The sequence below is a fragment of the Trachurus japonicus genome, chromosome 8 (genome assembly GCF_045865225.1).
Source record: "Trachurus japonicus isolate A0001 chromosome 8, Traja_1.0".
NCBI lineage: Eukaryota > Metazoa > Chordata > Actinopteri > Carangiformes > Carangidae > Trachurus > Trachurus japonicus.
Window position 1 is genome coordinate 14,978,346 of NC_140914.1, and position 21,889 is coordinate 15,000,234.

The 21,889-nt window shown below is 41.5% G+C and overlaps 1 protein-coding gene across 3 annotated transcripts in view; it reads right to left on the reverse strand.

Moving 5' to 3' along the window:
- The window catches only part of cyth1a (cytohesin 1a), a 43,046-nt gene extending 23,697 nt beyond the window's left edge, over positions 1 to 19,349 (reverse strand). Inside the window, exon 1 of one of the 3 annotated variants that reach the window (XM_085784171.1) lies at positions 19,054 to 19,349. In XM_085784171.1, the coding sequence (XP_085640297.1) occupies positions 19,054 to 19,072 (19 nt within the window). In that variant the 5' untranslated portion in view covers positions 19,073 to 19,349. Of the gene's footprint in view, positions 1 to 4,414; positions 4,636 to 12,543; positions 12,987 to 19,053 lie in introns of those variants that run through there. The other 2 variants (XM_085784168.1, XM_085784170.1) reach the window with 2 other exon arrangements.
- Between the last annotated feature and the right edge of the window lie 2,540 nt (positions 19,350 to 21,889).

Genomic DNA, 21,889 nt, shown 5'->3' on the forward strand with positions numbered 1-21,889 from the left:
TTTGTCACCTCTGTCTTTGTCAGCTGGGTTACAAAAATTTGTACTGAACTTATTTTCACCAAACTTGTTGAGGGGTTGCATAGTGAAATCCTAATTGTTTACTATATTCTTTTCTCTGTAGTAGCCTTGGCAGAAGTGTGTTCTGTTCTCCCTGTGTGCTATTTTATTTAAATTATCATGATTGATTTCATTAAATTAAAACTTGTTTTTGTAGCTAATTTGTTTTCACAATTAATCGCGGTATTAAACGCCACAATTAATTAATCGCAAAGATTCCTAAATACCGTCACTTTCAAAAAAAAAAAGATCATGTATGAACCTTGTTGGCAGATGTGCGCAAAAGTAAAGGTAAATGCACAGATACTGGTCCATTTACCTACGTAGCATTGAATTGATAGGAATTTAAATGCTAGAGTGTCATTTGTAATTAAAAAAAAAAGATTAAAATTAACTTAAACATTTGGTATCGATGACACTTCCCCTGGCGGATTAATAATTGGTCATATTTTCATAGATATTTAAAATATTTTATAATTAGTAATGTATATTTTAACTAGATTTGATTTTACACATTAATAGTGTTGTGAAATTATTTAATGCATAATAATCGTGATAATCGTAATACCGTGATTATTTCTCTGACAATAATCGTACCAAGAAAATCTGTAATCGTGACATCCTTAGTAGCTACCTCTTGCTCCAATGCTCAGTCTTTACTGTTTACCATGTAGCCTTGTTGCATTAACGTGAGTTGGAGTTAAGCCACACTACAGAGTAACTGGGGACAGAAAGGACGGCTGCTCCAACAGACATGACCCTGTCTCACCCCAGGAGCAAATTAGCATCCCCGCCCGGGCGCGTTCACAATCAGTCTGCCAGCAGTGTTAAAGCTACTGTGTAGGAATGCAGGGACCAGAGGATGTGACTTGGTGGGAACTGGGCCTGAAGAATGTATAGCTGGGCCGACCATCGTACACACAGCCACGGTGTAAAGCAAACACACTGGCAGCTCCACAGCACAAACGGCCCACAGCTACACACACACACACACACATACACACACAGTACACACACACGTGCAATCCAGTATTATATACACAAAAGATCAGCTTTCTTTAATAATCTCCATCCTACTTTATAGGCATTTATCAACATTAATTGTTATGATAGGCCAATGTGGAGGCTTCTAGTTGTTTTTCCTCAAAGACGGAAGTGCTATTTCAACCCACAATACACGCTTTTGTCCTCCGATGCAGTTGGCCTTGATTCTTATCAGGTCTGTCCTACTGTCAACATCCTCTCTCACCAGTAAAAAAAAACCCAACACACACAGACAAGTCCAGAAAACACACGATGAGAAAGTCTGAGGGGAATCTAAAGTTTGTTGTCAGATTTCATCTCCATTCTTGTTATGATCTTTATTCTCTGTTCTCATTTTCAGTGGCAAAAAAGTGTAGAAACTTTTAGCCCACACACAAAAACCGTGGGATGTCACTTCCTGTCGTCACAGTCTCGGCTTCCTGTTTGTGAACTGGTACAGAGATCAGGGGAGGAGTGAAAAGCTGTGGCCCCAACCCAACCCTCCCATCCTGTGGCAAAGACAATACAAAATAGCCATTCTGTCTGAACTTGAATCCTTCAACTCTATCACAATATGATTTGAATAGTGCATAATAAAAAAAAAACAGGGGTTGCAAAAATCCGGCTCCAACAAAGCAGCCATTGAACTCAGCAGGCAGGGCTCAATTGTTTACCTCTTTGACAATGGTGCCAGATCTTTCTCATAATTCAGTGCTTTTGTTGAAAGACACAACACACAAACAGATAAGCTGTAACTACTAACTACCCCCTATCATTGGTAAAAATCAACAAAAAAGATCTGATACACATCTGCTACTCCATGTCACAAACAAAACATGTAATGTCATGCATTGATGCTGTCAGTCTAACATTACTCTCCTGCAGCCAAAACAATCTCTAAACAAATAGCTAATGCCGAACAGACAATGCAGGCACTACTCGAGCATAACCAAGCCCTATAGCACCTGACTGAGCCATGTTTATTTGATAGGCAAATCAGTGCACTCCTAGATGAAGCTTTCATCTGCTCCCATTTTGAAACTACGGACTTCTGGCTGATCTGGCTGAGTTTAGTCCTGCAGGAACCAGGCATGTCTATACCTGCTGCACATAAAGCTGGAAGGCACTCAAATCAGAGCTGGAAGAGAGATGAGGGTAATGAACTGTGCAAGACAAAAAGAGAGAGACACAAAAAAGGCAAAGACAATAAAAATTGATTCCCTAAGGAAAAAAAAAACTGCATGTGTCCCTTGACACTTGACAAACTAACACCACACTCTTATCTACAGTATCCTCTCATGCACTTAAACATTTAGGACCTGGATCTATTTGAGGAACAAAGAGAAGATGACTCATCACAAAAGGTTAATAACACCTTCTATGCAAATGGGCCATAACTGTTGGCTGTGTTAACGTCAATGTAGTAACACCAAGAGCTCCCTAGTGAATTCTAGACAGGCAGCACTGCAAGAGACAGCAGGACTTTTGCGAAGTATAATCTTGACGGATTATACTTCGCAATTTGATTAATCAATTAATAATTAAGTTGAGAAATCAATACATTGATTTGGCTGCTGAAGGAAATGAATAAATAGTTATTGTGGTCTATTCTACAATAAACAAAGAGGTCACAGTGGTTAGTACCAAACCTGTTACTGTGCCCTTTTCAGTGGCTGTGCCCTAAAAAATGTCAGCAATGCAGCCAAATGGGAGCTGCTGCGCTACCACCACACATGAGACTGTGCAGCAACAACAAAAAACAAAAACAGAAACAACATGAACCCCGAAACCCAAATGCTATAATAGCTATAGTGGACTAAATGTAAAATATATTTAGTCCACTATAGCAGTAACCATGCAGAATAAAGCCTGGCCTGAGTGGAAAGGAGGGCTGCAACTGATGCACCAAGAAGGCTAAAATATGATTATGGGGAGAGGATGACCGTTAACAAACCACCAGGGCATTAGTGCCAGGCAGGGCGCATTGTTTTGGAGCGCCCATTAGAGCTCTCAGCGCCACTCATTAGGGAACCATTAGTGACAACTACTTTAACTTCCCCAGACCACCCACCTCTAAGTGGCAGAGACAAATGGACTCGAAAAGAGAATCGACTGTTCCTGTCTCTCTCAACTCTCTCTCATCCTGCACAAACAATGCAGCTGTGTGCCAGGCGGGCTGACGTGGGGGCCACTGAGGCCAGATAGTGAGTAAAGTTCTCCCCTTATATCCATCAGCACAACAAAGGAGCAAGCAGCATGTAAAAGGATCAGTCAGTCAGTCAGTCACTGTTAACTCTAAAACGATTAACAGTGACGCAGGTTAGGAGTTCTAATTAATACTGCAAGGCTGACCAAGGCGTGGAAGAGGAAAGCGTCATGCTCACAAAGGCTTTCTATCTGACTTCCAAAGCCAGTCATGCCAATACAACAATACAGTCAATAATAACCTTACGTAAGAGAATTGCAACCATGTTTCAATACAGGATAGAGCATTATAAAAGGTGTTTTCATAAATAAAATCTTCTCAAAAGCAGAAATATAGAAAAAAACTAAACTGCTTGGGAAATAATGTGCTGCTGCCTCTGTGCTGACACTGGAGGATTTAACGGTTTGCTCTCACACCTGTTGCTGCTGAGACTGTAAAGTGACACTGGTGATGTTCCCTCTAAGTCAAAAAGCCATTAAGACTGTGTGAAACCACTGTGACAGACCGGGCTATATTCTACATGTGTTACTGAACTGTTAATACATGTGGTAAGTAACAACCACAGCCATAGGAAATAAATCAAACATAAGTAAGCAGACTCACAAATATTAAACAGTGGATATAAAAATGAAACAGAAAAGGAATAGAACTGCAATATGCACAACTCAAATAGAACTCACATATAGCCTATTTAAGTAGTATTAGTATTAAATGGTAATTTAAATCTCATCTTCAGAGTCTGTTAATGTGAAGGCCAAAGAAATGATAACATATTTGGAATTTTAATGTGTTTTTTTTTCAGTTTGTTTTTCAGAAAAGGCATGGGAAGCGTAGTAGTTTTGGAAAACCACAGGGGGGATGATAAATGCACAAAGCTGACTCAGTAACTACATCTCTGTTGGTAGCAAATGGCAGCGTAGTAAACACTGTAAACAAGGCCAGACAAGAGCCAGCCTTCAGTTCACACAGAAAGTTAGCTCCTGAGATTTTACTTTGAAAAACTTCACTCTTAGTTTAACACTGATAATTAATAGCCTAATAAACTTTTTTTTTCCAAACACACGCAGTCCCATTATGAACTATAGTCACACGGTGCAACAACGTATTTCCTTCGACTGTTTCACTCACCTATCCCGTCTTCCGATTTTAACACCATGCTGTCTTCTCTTCGCAGCTCCCAGTCCAGAAAAGTTTCCACAACGTTAAAACTCTGGCTGTTACAGCACCACTTACAACTATTTATAAATATATCGATTTATTTTCGTCTTTTACAGCCGAAATGATCAAACACCCAGGGGAGTAGGTTCTTTGGTAAATGAAGGGTGGCTCTGTCGACAGCTTAAAGGAGTGGTCTTGGGGAGACGGAGGAGGACTTTAACCAAGCAGGCTTTCCTGCGCGCGGTTCTCTGTCAAGTGCAATCTATAGCCTATAACAGACTTCCTGTCGGGGCTTTCAGAATAAAACACATAAATTCACTGCAAAAACTCAAAATCTTTCCAAGAATATTTGTCTTATTTCTTGTCAAAATGTCTCAATTCTTGTCAAAACTAATCTCTTTAAGACTCATCACCTAAAAATGAACTTGTTTTCAGATAATTTTCACTTGTTTCAAACAAATTTTCAATTGAAATAAGTAGAATAATCTGCCAGTGAAAGCAAGTTTTTTGTGCTTGTAATAAGAAAGAAAAACTTGCTCCACTATCAGATTTTCCTACTTATTTCAAGTGAAAATATGCTTGAAAGAAGTAAAAAGTGTCTTAAACAAGCTACTTTTTAATGTGATGAGTCTTATTTTAAGTAGAATTAGATTTGTTTTGACTAGAAATTAGTCATTTTGACGAGAAATAAGACAAATATTATTGAGTTTTTGCAGTGTTGCGGTGTTTCTGGATTTATCATGCAAATGTCTGTTCTGATTAATCAGAATTATTATTGAGCAATGTTTTTTTTGTTGTTGTTTGGTTTGTTTTTGTCTTGGGCGACAAATTAATTTGCATTAGGAAGTTTGTGAAGTGAAGTTAAAGAAGCACAGTCAGTCTACACAACTTTCACCCTCTCTATTTACCGGTAACCCAATGGCAGCTTCATGGTGGCTTCTTTAAGTGTTGAGAGATGAGTAATGGACTTTGTATTATGCTAACTGGATACTGCCAATTATAGGCTAGGCTATTCAATAAAGTCAAAGTCAAATAAAATTCTTGAGCATCCCCAGATTCCGATTTATTTGCGTTATAATAGCCTATAACAAGCAGCAACAGTTGACTGTGCTGTAAACTGAAAGTGAACAGTTATTGGATTACTGCAAACACGGTTTATTTAATACCACATCATACATTATTTTGAAGGAAAGCTTCCCCTATTTCCGGTGTCAGTCTTCACTGGGCTTTGCTGACTTGACACCGCTCAGGTCTGACTCTGAAGGTGCAGCAAATGGGCCAGATGACGCGTCCGCCGCCTGCTTCTCCACCCTGTTGCCTAGGGCACTCTCTCTCTCTCTCTCTCACTCACACACACACACACACACACACACACACACACACAGACCCGCACGCACGTAGGCTACACACAGTACACCGTTGTTGGGACAGGGCCGAGTGGGGGCAGGGAGTGTGATTGACACACACAGACGCAGCAGAGCAAGTCACCGCTGCTGATCTTGCGCATATCGGCTGCGCTGCATTTGATTCACCACATCCGCCAAAAACAGACATGTTTGCAGGCACTTTTACCCCAGACACAAAAGTACGAAAAATAGCATCAAACCGTTGGCCTAGGTCTGTGGCCAAGACAACCATACTTTCAAAACACCTGTTGAATACTCAAAGTATATGAAACTAATTTAACTGACTGCTGCACCTTTTGTTCTTTTGTTATTTGCTGTTGAAAATGCAAACAGGAAAATTAATCAAACCGAAAAAAAATATGATACTACTGCAACTCTTCTTTTTCTCATAAGGCATTTTTCAGTTGCATGACATGACATGACAAAGTGTCCTAAAGTTGGATCATCATCATCATGTGTCATTAATGGTAAAACCAGTTCTACCAAACCGTGGTACGAGTTAACAACTTCTTTAAAGCCGATCATGTAACTTTCTGGACCAACACATCAGTTGCCAGCATCTTCTCAGAGATAAAAGCCTCATCTCACTGGATTTATTACTTTCATATTTCAGCCTGGCCCATCAACACTGTATATTCAAGTTTTATGCTGCCTGTGATCAAAGGTGCATCTGACCAGGGGTCTCTTTGTTCTATCTGGGAGACATTTCTAAAATGGCAAGGGCAGACAGAAGAGCTCCCCTGCCTTCCATTCCCTTTGTTAAAAGCGAATAAATCAGCCTGCTGTTTGTATAACACCTGCACAACCATGCTCCTGTCAGACAGGAGAGGGCCGGGCCTGTACCTTCCTGTTCATTAATATGGGAGGGCCAGGAGGAATGCTGTGCTTGTGCTTGCAGCTATAGTAAAAGAGGCCGTGTAGAGGGAGAAAGCTCCTCACTGTTTTTCTTTCTTCCCCTCCAATCCTATGTGATGCACTAGGAGAGAATATGTGCAGAAGACTGGATGCCTGGATGCATTATATAGTTGTGAGTATTCATACTAGCAAAGGAATTAAAACTATACAGTTGGATTAACAGTTTATTTGAGGACCATGTTTATTGCCTAGTGAGTAAAATCATTGAGACATCTATGAAAGGTCCTACAGTGTGCACGGCCACTTCATTTTAAAGGGTCTCGTCTTCAAGCTGTGGGACATGAATGGCCCAGTTGAACTCAGCAACTGACAGTGCAGCCATTGTGAAGTCGATGCTGGATGCACAAAGTTTCAATTCATTGTTAAGAGTTCATCCGTTCCCCTGGGCACTGCTGCAAATGTGTGCTAAAGAACCCAGAGCAAGTGAGGCCAGAGAGCTGCTTGACCTTTTAACTGCTCATCACAGATCATGAGTTGATATCAACACATGGAGATACTGTTGTCTGCAACATCCTCATTTACATAAAGACGTAGAATGATGCTGATGTTCATGAAGTGTTTATGCAAGCATCCGCTCAGCGTCATCCTGGACTGCAGAGGGTGAAGAGGTTTTGGCTCATGCATGTTAAAAGATGCATCTTATTACTCGTTTCAGTGAGCTGAAGAAATCCTTCAAAAGTTTTATTCTGCTTTACTCATTGTGCAAAACAATGCATCATCATTTTCTTTCCTACAGTAAGTCTGGATAGGACAACACTATCTAGATTGCAATGAAAGAATGGTAATTTGGTAAGAAAACTAAGACAAAGTCCCTTTCCAGCAGCAGTGGCAGTCATCTGTAAGCAGCTAAACCTGCATAAGCTGAAAGTAGCTTTCTTATACCAGAGAACATTTCAACTCGAGCCAGCTGAAGCAGTGTACTGTGTTAAGCCTTTGAAATACAGTGTGTTTTCAAGTGAGCAACAGGGGGAAAAGAATTCAAAAGGGACACAACAGAAGCTGAGATATCTTTATAGTTGGTAGTGTGAGCCACACTCCAAAAAATTTCCATCCCAAAATGCAATTTAGCGCTTCTGTTTAGAAAGCACCACCATGACAGAGGAGACAGTAAACTTGTGATGATCTGAAACAATCAGTGAGAGCCTTTAAGATGATGTTTGCCTGGTTTTAAGCAGTGTGCTGCCAAACAGGATCATTCCTGAAACCACAAGGCTCTGTTCATATCAACTGGGCTCTAACAATGGAGTAACAGATCCTACAGTTTGAATAGTGAAGCAATGTGTTACAAAAAAAGATCTGACTTCTTTTGTGTAAGAAAATAACTTGTGACAAGTGATGTCAACAGTGACCCCTGCTGATCATTTGCAATAATTACATTATTACAGCTTTGCTTCTTAAAGTTTCACTCCTACTAAAATTACAAAAATAGACCCCAAAGGCACGAACATTATCATATAACTACATACATATTTATCTCATAGTTTGTAGTAAACTGCAGGGAGCTGGGTCATGTTACGATGTGCTTGTTTTTGTTCTGCCCCTTTGATTTCCAAACAAAAAAGTATTGAGAAATAGGTGTCATTACCAGATTTGAAAAGTTCCTCTGTTGCCATTGAGATTGCTGCATGCATGCATGCCAGACATTCTTTGGCATCAGCTGTGATTCGGGTTGTGTTGTGTTGCTCTGCACAGGACTAAATTGTTCAAGCTGATTTTGAAACCACTGCTCTTTTACAGGTGCAGTCAGAGGTAATGACACCGTTGGATCGATCCACCCTGTCATTTTCTGGTTGAGGGGGAGTCCACACCTGAGCAATTAGTGGCAGGAGCTGTATAATAAAATACAAGAATAGATCAAGCTTTCATGTCACTTCTTACATGTGTCCTTTATAGCAGCACAACTCACTTCCACTTGAACACATATACTTCATATTGCTATTATATACCTATAGATGTATATGTTCATATTCGCGCTCATATTTTTATTCATATATATATTTAATATATATTATAGTATTTTGGAAGTATCTTGTAAATAGCATTTTGTGTGCCTTCTGTACCTTTATATGTCAACTGTCTTTGAGTTATGTTTATGTACTTCTTGTTTATTTTGATGTTAAATGTCTCCACCTTAAAACCAAGGCAAATTCTTTGTATGTGTAAACATACTTGGGAATGAATAAGTTTCTGATTCTGATTCTGATTCTGATTATAACTGTACTGCTGTGTCTATGCAAATCAGATTTCGGAAGATGGTATAAAATACTGACAGTAAATATGACAGCAGTCCAAGAGAAAGCACTCCTCCCCAGGCAAAGCCCACAGCATTCATTCCTGCACTTGACACAATCACCCCAACAAGCACTATTACCGTCTTGGGAAATGACAGGCAGCTGAAGAAATTGCTCATCTGTAATTAATTATGCATAAGACTGAGTAATAAGCGGTCTTGAGAAGTGGCAAAATAAAATCCCTGCTGTTCATAAATTCATAACGTGTCTGCAGGCATGATAGCTGATGAGCTGGAAGCCAGCACGTCTCCATATTTACAGTAAAACAACACAACTTACAGCGCAATATGTCTGAGAAAGAAAAAAAAAACACAAAAAACATCATGTCTCTGTCTACCAACAGCCGCGTTACCATGCCTGCTCATCTCATGATAATTTATCAAGATAAAACAAACAAAAAAAAAACAAAGCAGATCCTCTCATGCTACCAGAAAGAACTCATTTGGCTTTCATGGCTGTGTGGATTTCATCTGCCTCTCTTTGGATTCCCACACACTCCTCTTGGAAGCAGCTCGCTGGCAGAGTCTGTCTGCTGTGGTTCAGCATCCAAAACATGTCAAACTGTATGTTTACCAGAGGAGAGAGAAAAAAAGACAGTAAAGCTACATCAATATTGTGTTTCATGTTAGTGTGTACACAAGCTTACGGATAATCAGTGCGCGGATGATTCTGTCTTGTTTTGTAATTGCAAGGGAAATCTGGGGGATCACAAAAAACACATTTCTGATACACAATTTTCTTTTTTTTTCACTTTTTCTATTTGAAATAGTGGATAGTTTTGCCTCTATATTAACTGAATAAACATTCTGAGGAGGAAGCAGGTTTGCTGCAAGGAGAAGTGGCTAATTTACTTTATTTCACTTTGACTGTGACATGTTTTATTGAAAATGGCTTTCCCACTTTCCCAACAGAACCCCTACTACATATAAAAATAACAATATTGTTTTTTCCCCTTCTTTTCTAATCTTATTTTTAAAAAATCTCCAGTGAAAACTTCAGAGGTGAGCGGCCGTCTTCAACCGAAGATATATCATATGTGCTGCACAGAAAAATTTGCATTGTTTGTTTGACAAAATATCACCCACAAACATGTGTATGTTATTCTACACACACCAAGGTCAAAAAACCCTATTAGACCTCTAATCATTAAACTGCAAATACGTATTATTTGGAGTGGTACTGCTGTATCAAAAAGTATTTTCAACATAAATTACAGGTACAGAGCCTGAAGAATGACTCTTTGAATAATGTGTAACAGCTGGTTTCTCTTAGGCAGAAGTAAACTGTATTTCTATAGTAGCAGACCTTTGATGAAAAACGATGACATGTCAAGCGTAAATTATGAAGCAATTTCACTTATTTCAATGTCTATTGATTCAAAATGGTTAAAACGTCATGACCAAACATCACTGCACCATACTCTCTCTCTCTCACAACAAGCTGATTCGGCAAATATTCTCCAACACTCACTGCTGCTGCTGCTGCTGCTGCTGCTGCTGCTGCTGCTGCTGCTGCTGCTGCTGCTGCTGCTGCTGCTGCTGCTGCTGCTGCTGCTGCTGCTGACGAATTTGTTTTTGTTCCCAAACAGATCATTGTGTCCTCAGCTGCCCCCTGGAGCCCACAAGACTCATTTCCATGTCAGAGAGCCCCAGGCAGCCCCAAATACAGATGTGATAGATATTTAACATCAGCTACTGTATATATATATATATATATATATACTATCTATCACATTTTCAGTGACACACACTACACACCATCAGCATCCGTCTGGGTGTAACATGGCGTGTTGAATCGCACTCACAGCCAGCGTGAATGTCAGATTCACAACAACATTTAAAGCTGCGAAGAGACACAAAACTGGGCATGTGCTTCTTTCATTTTAGATGCAGTGGGGCAGATTGAAACATCAGTATCTCAGGAGCGTCGTGCGGAGCAGCGGGTGGAGCGGGCGCACGGCTGTGGTCCTCGCTGGCCCCGGTTCGAATCGTGCATCAGGTGGCCCTTTGCTGCGTGTCATTCCCCCTCTCTCTGCCTCCCCATTTCCTGTCTCTCTCAACTATACTATCAAATAGAGGCAAAAATGCCCCAAAAAATATATTTAAAAAAAGAAACATCAGTATCTCAAACCCCCTGAGAAACCTGACGCTGCATGAGATCAGTAAATGAAGACGCCAAGCAAGTGTTTCCACTAGCTCAGCCTAAACAGCATTCAGCTATATTCTAACAGTGATGAAATGGAGCTGCTGATACGATGTGAACTTGCTGGACGACCATTAGATGAGTCATACATGATTCACTTGTGTGATTCATGATTAAAAACAGAAACACCAACACTTACAGTACACCGCCCAATCTCTTCCCACCACTAGGGGCCTGCAGTGTATTGGCTGCCATCACAACAAGAGTGTTATTACAGTTTAAACTGAAAAAAAAACTCAAGCAAAGCCTTTGGGAAATGTATCTCTTCAGTGTTGTTGAGCCCAGAAACCGGACTGGAGGCTGCAAATCAGAATTAAACTTCTCTTCCACCCAACGTTGTCAGAACTTGTTTGCCTGACAGAAATCTGCGAAACCAGAACAACCCTGATTACTTCCCCTCTTGAATATTCATAGCAAAACCGAAGTCACAGCTTTTCACACGCGCGTCAGCCCTGTTGCTGATTCAGGTGTTTAGAAATCACTGAGACAGCACTACACACACTCAGTCAGCTGATTCACCACGACCCAGTGAAGGCGCTTCAGTCACGTCAACATTTCCAATGGGAACCCGCACACACTACCCGGCAGCGCGGTGTAATGCAATTGCAACACTTAACAACCAGCCCAAAACAATGAACTACACAAACACACACATCATATTGTTATTACAACAGAATGAAAGAACAAATCTGGACAAATAGGGACAGATGGTGAATATAAACACACTCCTGCCTGCTCCTCCATCTGTAATTAAACAGGGAAGCCCCGAGAGCTGTTTATCCAGGTTTGTGAGGTGATCGCAACACTGATGCCCTAGTTATCAGAGATGGGAGCAGAAACAGGAGGTTTCACTTTGGGCACTTTGTGGATCTGCTCTATGTGTGAACAAGGATGTGAGAAGATCATGATCAAATTAGTGTGGGCTGTGGACGTGTGCGAGACCTGCTGACGATTAGAGCTGCTCAGTATGTAATTACATTAGCTCACCCTCTCTCTCAGTGTGTGTGTGTGTGTGTGCATGGCAGAGGTTTTAACTTGTGCTAAATGAGAGAGCCTCCTTAAGCCACAAGAAGCTCCCGCTATTTCTGTCCCGACTGTTTGTTTTCATCTCCAATGGAGCCACGCGTTTGTGCCAGCCACACAAGCACGTCCAAGACACAACGGCACACAATGTCGATCAACAGGTTACCTTACACATGGCAACTACCAAACCAACAATAACAACAACACTTCAAATGGAGCATACATGCACGACTAAAGATCCACACTCTTAGCTTTACTTTACCTGGACCTTCCTGGAGCGACTTCACAGCTGGACACAGGAATGTCTGAAGGCTGGACACGCAAAGTTCACTCACTGTCCCCATAGCTCCAGTGTGGAATATGTGAGTTGAGTGTGAGGGTCTGTCTCTCTCAGTAGCAGTGCCAAATGTCCAAAGCTGCTCAGACTGAGACAGAAGACAAGGTGGTGGTGGTGGTGGGGGGGCGGAGTTGCAAAGGCCCCGGCTCTCCCCCTGCTGCTTCTGCCGGCGGTCACTCTGAGCCTCCCGGACAGCCTCGTCCACAGAGAGACTCCCACTGTCAGTGTGTCACTCTGCTCCACCTAATCTCCCACTAGTCGGAGGATGAGGATGAATTCTCCGCTCTTGGAGGCCGGTCTTTCAAACTCACCTACTTTCTCTTCCCTCTTGACTGGAATGTGCAACTTGCTAGGAGGCTGAAATCACTTCTGCTTTCTCCCTCTTCCCCTTTTTTGCTCTGGTATCTCAGCCTCCCTCTCTATCCTCCTCTGCTCTCTCTCTCTCTGTCTCTCTCTCCTTCTCTCTCTCTCTCTCTTTCTCTCCCACTTGCACTCTCTTGCTACTTTACATATTAATTCACACAGATATTCTTAGAACCTAGCACGATACACACATAGGATACAAAAGCCGGGCTGCATCACAATCACAGATCATTTATTAATGTTCCTCCAGGACAAATGTCTGTTTTCTGTGCCTTTTTGCCGCAACTAATTGTGCCTGACACCATTTCAGAGAACCGTCACAGAGAAAAATCAACTGAGGAAACAATTATGGAGGAATTCAAAGTTGTACTACACATGCAAATCATGGTGGACTGTAGGTAGCATGTCATGTGGTGCAGTTCTCTACCCTCTGTTTCTTTTAGCCTCCAGTCACTCATCAGTTTTTGGCTTCAAAAGCCTTGTACATAAAGTCAAGATTTCATTGTTGCTTGGCAACGGAGTGGAAGAAATGAATTGCTCCTGGGTAAAACACTGGGAGCCATTTGTTTTGATTAGATTATTTCCACACCTATTGAGAGTTCTTCACCACCACCAAACCATACTTTAGGGTCTTGGGGCCACATAACACACATGGCTCTCTTCTGCACATACATACACACTCAGTCTTACACATAAGTTTTCATTATCAGCAACAACTGATGACTTCCTCTTGTGAAGGAAAGAGGAAATGTTTACCGTCACTCTTGAACCGGCATCATTTCATCTGCCACTCTGAATTAGCCTGCATGATGACATGTCAATCACACCAAGTGTCTCTCACTCTAACAACAGCCTCTCTCGTTCGGTGTCAGTCATTAATCAGCTCTTCACCTCCGCCCTCTCCGTCAGTCATCATCATCATTCACAGCATCAAGGGCAGCACTTTACCAGCAGGCTAGGTGGCAAAAAAGTTAACATGATGGAGGTGGATCTGGCACTTAGCTGCATATAGGTTTTGCACGGCTGTGACATCATCACATCGCATTCAATGTGGCCATCGTCGTTGCCCCCCCCGTTCATCGCCGGAAGGCCGAGTGCCTCGTAGTGACCCCTGCGTGAACTGCAAAGTCAGTCCTGGCGACATTAAAATGCTGCAGCTGCACATCACCCAGAGGAGCAGCTCTGTCACGGGAGCAACAGCAGCAGCAGAGGACACAGTGAAGTCAGCACAAATGCGTCTCTTCTCTTTTTTAGTATGCACATACCTCACCCAACTGCTCAGCTCCACCTCACTGTAGCTATATACCTCTCTGAATGAAGCGCAGAGTGTTGGCAGCAACTCACAGAGAACCTGCAGAGTATTAACATGTAAACAGGTGGGTGTACAATAGATAGATAGATAGATAGATAGATAGATAGATAGATAGATAGATAGATAGATAGATAGATAGATAGATAGATAGATAGATAGATAGATAGATAGATAGATAGATAGATAGATAGATAGATAGATAGATAGATAGATAGATAGATACAGTACAGGGCCGGCCCCTGGCATAAACACTCTATGCGGTTGTTTAGGTGGGGGGCCACATGATCAGAAAGGTACCGGGGTTCATTCAAGTCACTTAAACATCCTGAGGTCTGCATGTGCACGCTATGAGCTTTATATGTAATTTGAAGTCAATATTCAGCTTCTTTTATCTCACATTTGAGACATTTGGTGAAAATAGAACGGCAGAATGACAACATTTGTGCTCAAAAAACAATCTTACAAAATTTCATTTTAGACTTGTTTTCTACACTTATCTATTACTGTATTCATATCCTATTTCAAGCACCAAAACAGTTCATTCTCATGACTGAAGGTGTGTTTTCACAAGGGATTTGACATTTTTCAAAAAGCAGACCTCAAATTTCCAGCATTTGGCCTAAATTATTTCTTTATAATATACAGTGTTCTAGGACAAATCGGCCTCAGTGTGCTTAGAGCGGAGGTTCTAATATTTAGACATAAAACACTTGAGTATTGTTACATCTGCAAGTATCTTAAAAAGATACATTTAAGAAAATATGTAAAAGTCGAGAAAATGACCTCAAACCCTCAGAGGGCATAAACATGTCTGTATTCAGTTTTAACCAGTGATTTGGTGTTTGCGCTTAGAGTGGGCTACAAACAAAAATCTTGTTTAGGGCCACCAAAACCCTAGGGCCGGCCCTGGATGGATAGATAGATAGATAGATAGATAGATAGATAGATAGATAGATAGATAGATCTCACTGCAATCTGTGCTTTCAGGTGGAGGGTGGTGATTGCAATTTCAGTGCAATCAATACAGTCTCACATTACAGAAATTACTGGATGCAGCCAATTCCTGCTGTATGAGATGGAGTGTGCACTGGCTTCATGCGGTGCAAACATCATCATCGAGCAGGAATAATGGCTGATGAGATTAGATTTCCTCTGAGTGCCGAGGTGTATAGTATGGCCTTGAACTGGACCCAAATAAACAGGCTGCTCCAGCAGCTGAGCGTACACGCCACCAGGTGGAAACAGCAGGCAACAACACCTTTATTCGCAGCTCACTGAAGAGGCCAGAAGATTTTTTACAGCCTATACCGAGCAGCAGACTTGGCTTTCAAATGAGCGATGAAATATATGTGGGTTGAACGACTGAGTCAAAGACCCACTTATTAATATTACAAATCATAAAACCATCAGCTGCCAGAGAGGACGGACCAGACTTCTGGGAGACTCTATGTTGAAAATCAGCTGCTTTTCTTAACCCTAGAACACTAACGTTACAAAAAGTAACATCATCACTAACGCCGGGTATTTTTTATCCGATATAATATAGGCTACCCATAAAAAAATATTTCTCACCAAAGTATATTAAAATACAACAATACATGGCAAATTGAAGTACACTTCCTTAATTTTCCACTATACAATGTTTCACAAAATGAAAAAAAGGTATCATGGTGACCCTATGAAAAAATGTCCAAAATTTGTGATTTTTTTTGTTTTTTTAACAAAAACTTCTTTTTAAAAAAACTAATGGAGCTGGGACTTTGTCCTTCAGACCACCCATTTCTGGGACATTTGAGACTTATTTGGTGGAGTTAAAAGAAAAAAGAAACATTTTCAGCATCACCAGAAACGGTCGCCAGATTTAGATACATAAACACTAACGTTGGGTGAAATCCACCCGAACATGTGCCTGCTGAAAAAACTAGGGATGGGAGCAGGGTAACATGCCTACCTTCAATGATGTCAGTGAGTATGAAGCTACCCAGGGACCCATGAAACTCAGACAACAGCAACATAATGAAAATTATGAAACAATAATTTCATGGGTGAAAATCACCCGACGTTAGTGTTCTAATACTGTAAGCAGACAAGTCCTCTATGATTAAAGAGTTTCCCTGGTTAGATATAAACCTACAGAGAGCTTGCTGATCTGTGTTGGTGGAACTCCTACATAGCAGCCTAATGTTAGCATCACCTCCAGTGACTAACAACTGGCTGGGGCGGGAGCAGAACAAGCACCTCAGCTGGTACAGCTCAACTAAAAACACGAAGAATCAGGTTTCTCCACCTCGACACAGACTACAGTAACTGTGCTTTGTGACATCTGCCTGATAAAGCTGCAGCACTGATCGCCAAATTTACATTTCAGCTGATTTAATGTTTAACAGGTTCAATATTCTTCCTGTCTGCTTCCTCTTATCTTCATCCCTTTGTGTTTGCTGTAGATTTAATGATGAAAAGAGTTACGTTTGTCATAACTGCTCTAAAAATGTCAATTTCTTGATTATATCTTGCACAGCTGAGTAAGAAGATGAACTTCAACATCAGTGCAGATTTGCATTGACTTTGAAGTGTCATATTTCAACTTCTATTTCTCAATAATACTTTTTTTTAAAAACTCTGAATAAAAAAGATGAGACTGCGTAAGTCCACTGAGACTTTGCTGCTCCTGCTGTTGCTTTGACAGTCTTTCTGCGAGTGTGCTTTGAACGCGAGAAGCAAAACAGTGTTGGAGTAAGCCGTCTCATCATCACATGGGTCGAGAGTGACAGGACACAGCAGGGAAACAAGAAGCGACGGTAGCACTGACGATGTCTGAGGAGGAAGAGGAGGAGGAGGAAGAAGAGGTGGAGTCGGGCCGAGAGGAGAGGTGACACCAATAACCACAGCAACCACACTATTGTGCCGTTGTAGCGCACCACACCTATGAACAGGCACACTGTTTCCTTTGTGTGCGCTCATTTCATTATGCAAGTAGAAGTTGAGCTGCACTGACAGGTGCAGGTCGATGGCAAAAGTGCAGGAGGGGGAAAAAAGAAAAAGATAAAACAAAGACATTTTGACACCCTGCAGCTAAGAGCCTTTGAAGTGAGTCCTGAAACAGAGCTACGCCCTATGGATCCCAAGGTAGCTGGTTTCAGGCACCAACACCCAGTAACATCACAGGAACAGAGTGCAAGAACACGGCATGTTAATCCTGTCTTAAATTTGAGAAGGTTACTGAGCATACATCATGACAAAGCTATAATATATAAAGATAATCCTCAAACACACATGTCTCCACATGAATTTGACATTTTTGGTTGCGTAAGTCAAGTTCACAGTGATAATAAAATTAATAAATAAAAAAAAACACACGCAGCTGTACTAAAATAAAACAAAGCTAAGTTCTGACAGCTGATGGATTACTTCTACACCCTCTCCTTCTTAGACTCTAATTATGCTGAACAGTCTCGGTGCTCAGGGAGAGGAGAGACTATGCGACTTGTACTAACTCATTCACATCCACAAGCAGCAGATTTTGACTGAGGAGGTGTCAGAGAGGATGAGAGTGTTGTTTGAATGTGCAGGGAGCTGCAGCACATCCCCTTCTCTTATGCCTCGCACTTTAGCACATAATTACATAATCGTCCACTTGTTCTTCAGCTGAATTGCAAATAAAGTACTGATTAGGGAAGAGACAACTGAAAATAAATCCAGCTGTGGGACTGAGAGGAAACATGCTGTTATTATGGCTCTGCTCAGACTGGACTATGTGGACTTCTAATAAGGACAGTGTCTTCTTGACATGTTAAAGACTCAATGAAAAGGCCAAGACTGTATATTGGAAAGACAGATACAGATTACTCTTTTATATATAAGAAACCATATGAATAATGTCAAAGACGTATTGATAAGACTAAAACTTTTTTTTAATCTCATGTGAGTCATGGAAAGCCCTCCCTCCCTGTAACAGAGCATCAGTTCTTGCAATGAGGCCATTGCTGGTGGTTCTATTTTGAGATGCATTAAGATCACTGAAAAAAAAAAACTAAACTGCTAAATAATTGAGATGAAGCCTAAGCTACCCATCAGCCAGCTCATCCTGGCCTGACATCATCACCCTCCATGATGTCAGGTTGTTGAGTTTCCTGTAAAGATGGTTCATTTTGGCAATGAGGACAGGTTTATAATGAGGCATTATGTGTGCATAGATAAAGAAAAACACTGTCATCTAAATAACCTATGCACCAACATCAGTTCCCATAAGAGCAGGAACTTTTCTGTTTCCCACTGCATCCCACCGTGTAAATATGTGGGTTTGTATGGTACGCATGGTGCTGCCATAGCTGCAGTGTGATGCTTAATAATTCATCACACATATCTTTTTATATCCGTTTGGCTGTGAGGACCACAGAGGCCACCTGTTTTTGAGATGGCTTATAAAAAAAAACACACAACCAGGCTACCTACCCTACCCCTAGCCTAGATATGACATAATGTGCACCTCAGTCTGCTAGAATAGATGACATTAACTTCTCATGTCAACACTCCCACCAAAGCAATCAGACTGGCTGGGGTGTATGAACAGCTATAGGCTCAGTCAGTAGACTACACAGTCTGCCGTTTCTGATCACTTGGTACAGCAAGAGCAAGAACACAAGGCGCCAATGCTAAAAAAAAGAAAAGAAAAAAGGACTAAACTCATCATAGTCCAGGAGCCTGGATCGCAGCAATCCATCAAATGACATGGAACCTATAAGGGTGAGATGAAGACAAACCGTAATTCTCCCCATCCATCCTGGTGGTCCTGATGCCGCTGCAGGCGTCACTGTCCGGGGCTGTCTCTCTCGCCAAACGCCCGCAGCAATCCGGATACCTTCCCTCCTTCCTCCTTCCTCCTCTCCTCTCCTCTCCTCTCCTCGGCTCTTCCTCGCTTCTGCGCTCGCTCTCCTCCCAGGATTCAACTTGATGTCGAGGCTCACACGCAGATGCTACTTTTCAGCTTGTTGCTGTTTTGTTTGCGCCCCCCTCTTGCAGTTGTCGTCCACCACGTCGCCTATGTGTGTGTCTGTGTAGTACTTGTGTATTGGCGACGCTGACTGCTCGCAGCTGATACGCAGCAGCAGCCACAGAAGCCGGTGCACATGCTGGCCCCTCCCATCCCAGATGTGATGTCACGCACTAACTTATCTTCCTCCAAACAACTTCGCTGTGGTGGTGTCATGTTTGTGTCGTACTGTGTAGTAGCCTACACCGCAGACAGCTCATAGGAAAGACAGACAGGCCTATTAGCGCCATCTCCAAGTCCTTCCACTTACGCAGTGGTTCTGGATTGCTTGATATAACATATCTAAAACAAAATGTCTATGTGTGGGATTGTGTCAAAATTTATATTTTGTATAGGTTGTGCTGCTCGTATGATTGTGCCTGATGTCATCTTAACCAGTGGCGTGCACAGACTTTTTGAAGGGCAGGGGCGATTGGGAAAAAAAGGGCACATATAGCGCGTCCTCACCACTGAAGAGGGCACTTTAGCACGCGTTTTGGCTTTTACAGGGCACTTTAGCACACGTTTTGGCTCCTAGAGGGCACTTTAGCACACGTTTTGGCTCCTAGAGGGCACTTTAGTACACGTTTTGGCCCCCATGAGGTCACTTTAGGACGCGTTTTGGCTTCCAAGAGGGCACTTTAAGGCGTGTTTTGGCTCCCGGTGGTACTTTAGGGGGGGTGACTGCCCCCCTTGCCCCCCCCCCCCCCCCCAGTGCACGCCACTGATCTTAACCTATGTAGGCTATAGGGTTGGGTGACTTGTATGGTGGCCACCAAATGTAGGCTGTGTGTGTGTGTGTGTGTGGTGGTGGTGGTGGTGGTGGGGTGGGGGCACAGTAGCCTATATAAAAATAATCGTATTCTTAATAAATAAATAACTGACAAAACACGTTGGGAAATAAACGATACAGACATAACCTCTACTGAGTTGAAAACCTTTTTGAGCAGCCTGCCACCTAATATCAAAATAATCAGAATTATGTCCATTTAATGGTCAGCATCACTGAAGTCTGTGGGCTTTATTGGGAGGTAGTATTACAGATAGCCTAATCATCTGTGTAAAAGTGAAAAGATATGCTGTGGCTCACCGAACATCCTGAACATCTATGCACTGGTCCAAGAACTGACCCTTGAGGGATACTACTATATATACTATAGCTACTATACTAGGAGGGGGGTCTCCGTTCTATGATATGGGCAGAAACCTGATATTGTTGTGTTCCATAACGCTGAGAAGCTGCTTTGGGACCATTTTTCCCCCAGAAAACCTCATATCCTCCATAACCTCCTATGACACATTTCAATAGTAAAAAAAAATGTTGCAAATCCATGTCGTATTTCAAAAATTGAAGGAGCAATTTGCACTATTAAATCTGATTAATGAGCAATTTCCAAGTACAAGTTTAATGTTCCATCCCCACATATTGCTTTAGTCCCATGAAATTGACCAAAATATGCTAAGGTCCATCAGTGGTGAAGACCCCATTGGCACTAAATTACTGAACGATTGTAAAGAACATGCATGATTGATATCTTATTGGTACACGTGGGTTTGTAACATCTCTAACCTCAGTAACTGTGCACCTTTTTTTCAAAATCTATAGCTGTACATCAAATGAAATTGTCAGGTTTTATTGAGACATTCAGAATTAAATGGCATAAAGACATACACTTTGTCTGTGGCTCTAATCACCACCGTAGAGGCTGGAATCTGTGTCACATGGGTTTCGCCACTGCCCTGCCCCTTTCGGAGATTTCAATGGGAGAAGTGAATGTGACTGAGCACAGATTATAGTCATGGATCTAAATACATCCATGATAGTCAACCAAGCCACGTCTCTTCTGAGCATTCTGACACTAAAATGGCAAATTTTAAGAAAATGAACTTTGTTCAAGACCCGTCTCTCTCATCAACACACTCGCGAAACTAATGTTTGTGCCTTTATTATGGTAGGCAAATGTATATTTATGCAACACTTAATGCTATTTTCATATCTCATATTCCTATATTTTACAGTTTGTTTTATTTTATTATTTCTGGAAGCAGGAACGTGCATAATGTCTGTCTTACGTTTACAACACTATGGGGGCTAAAACAGCAGATTTTAGAAGCCTCTAAAAACTGAGGAGAGCTGCAGATTTAGGTGTTCAGGCATAATTGTTTTCATGTTTTGCCATTTGATACACTGCTATAAAAAATAATCCATAGCAGCTTTTAGTTTTCAGCATGTACCATCACTTGTGACTTTGTTTTTTGTGACATCACATGTGGTGTAGCTTCCTGTTGTGACATCACTGAAATGGGGCGGGGCCACAAGCCAGTTTGGCACAGCTCAGCTCAACCAGGCCGTCCTGGAAATGTAACGTTAGCCTCTGCTCAGCTAGTGAAACAATGGATTTACACTTATATATTTTACAATAGGAGATTGTGAACAAATGTGGATGCTGAGTCTGCAAAAAAAAAAAAAAATCTAATTTCCACATTAATTGCTCTCCTATTTTAAAATAAAAATAATAATAATAAAAAAAAGAATCACAGCAGTAGAAGACAGAAAAATGCAGAGC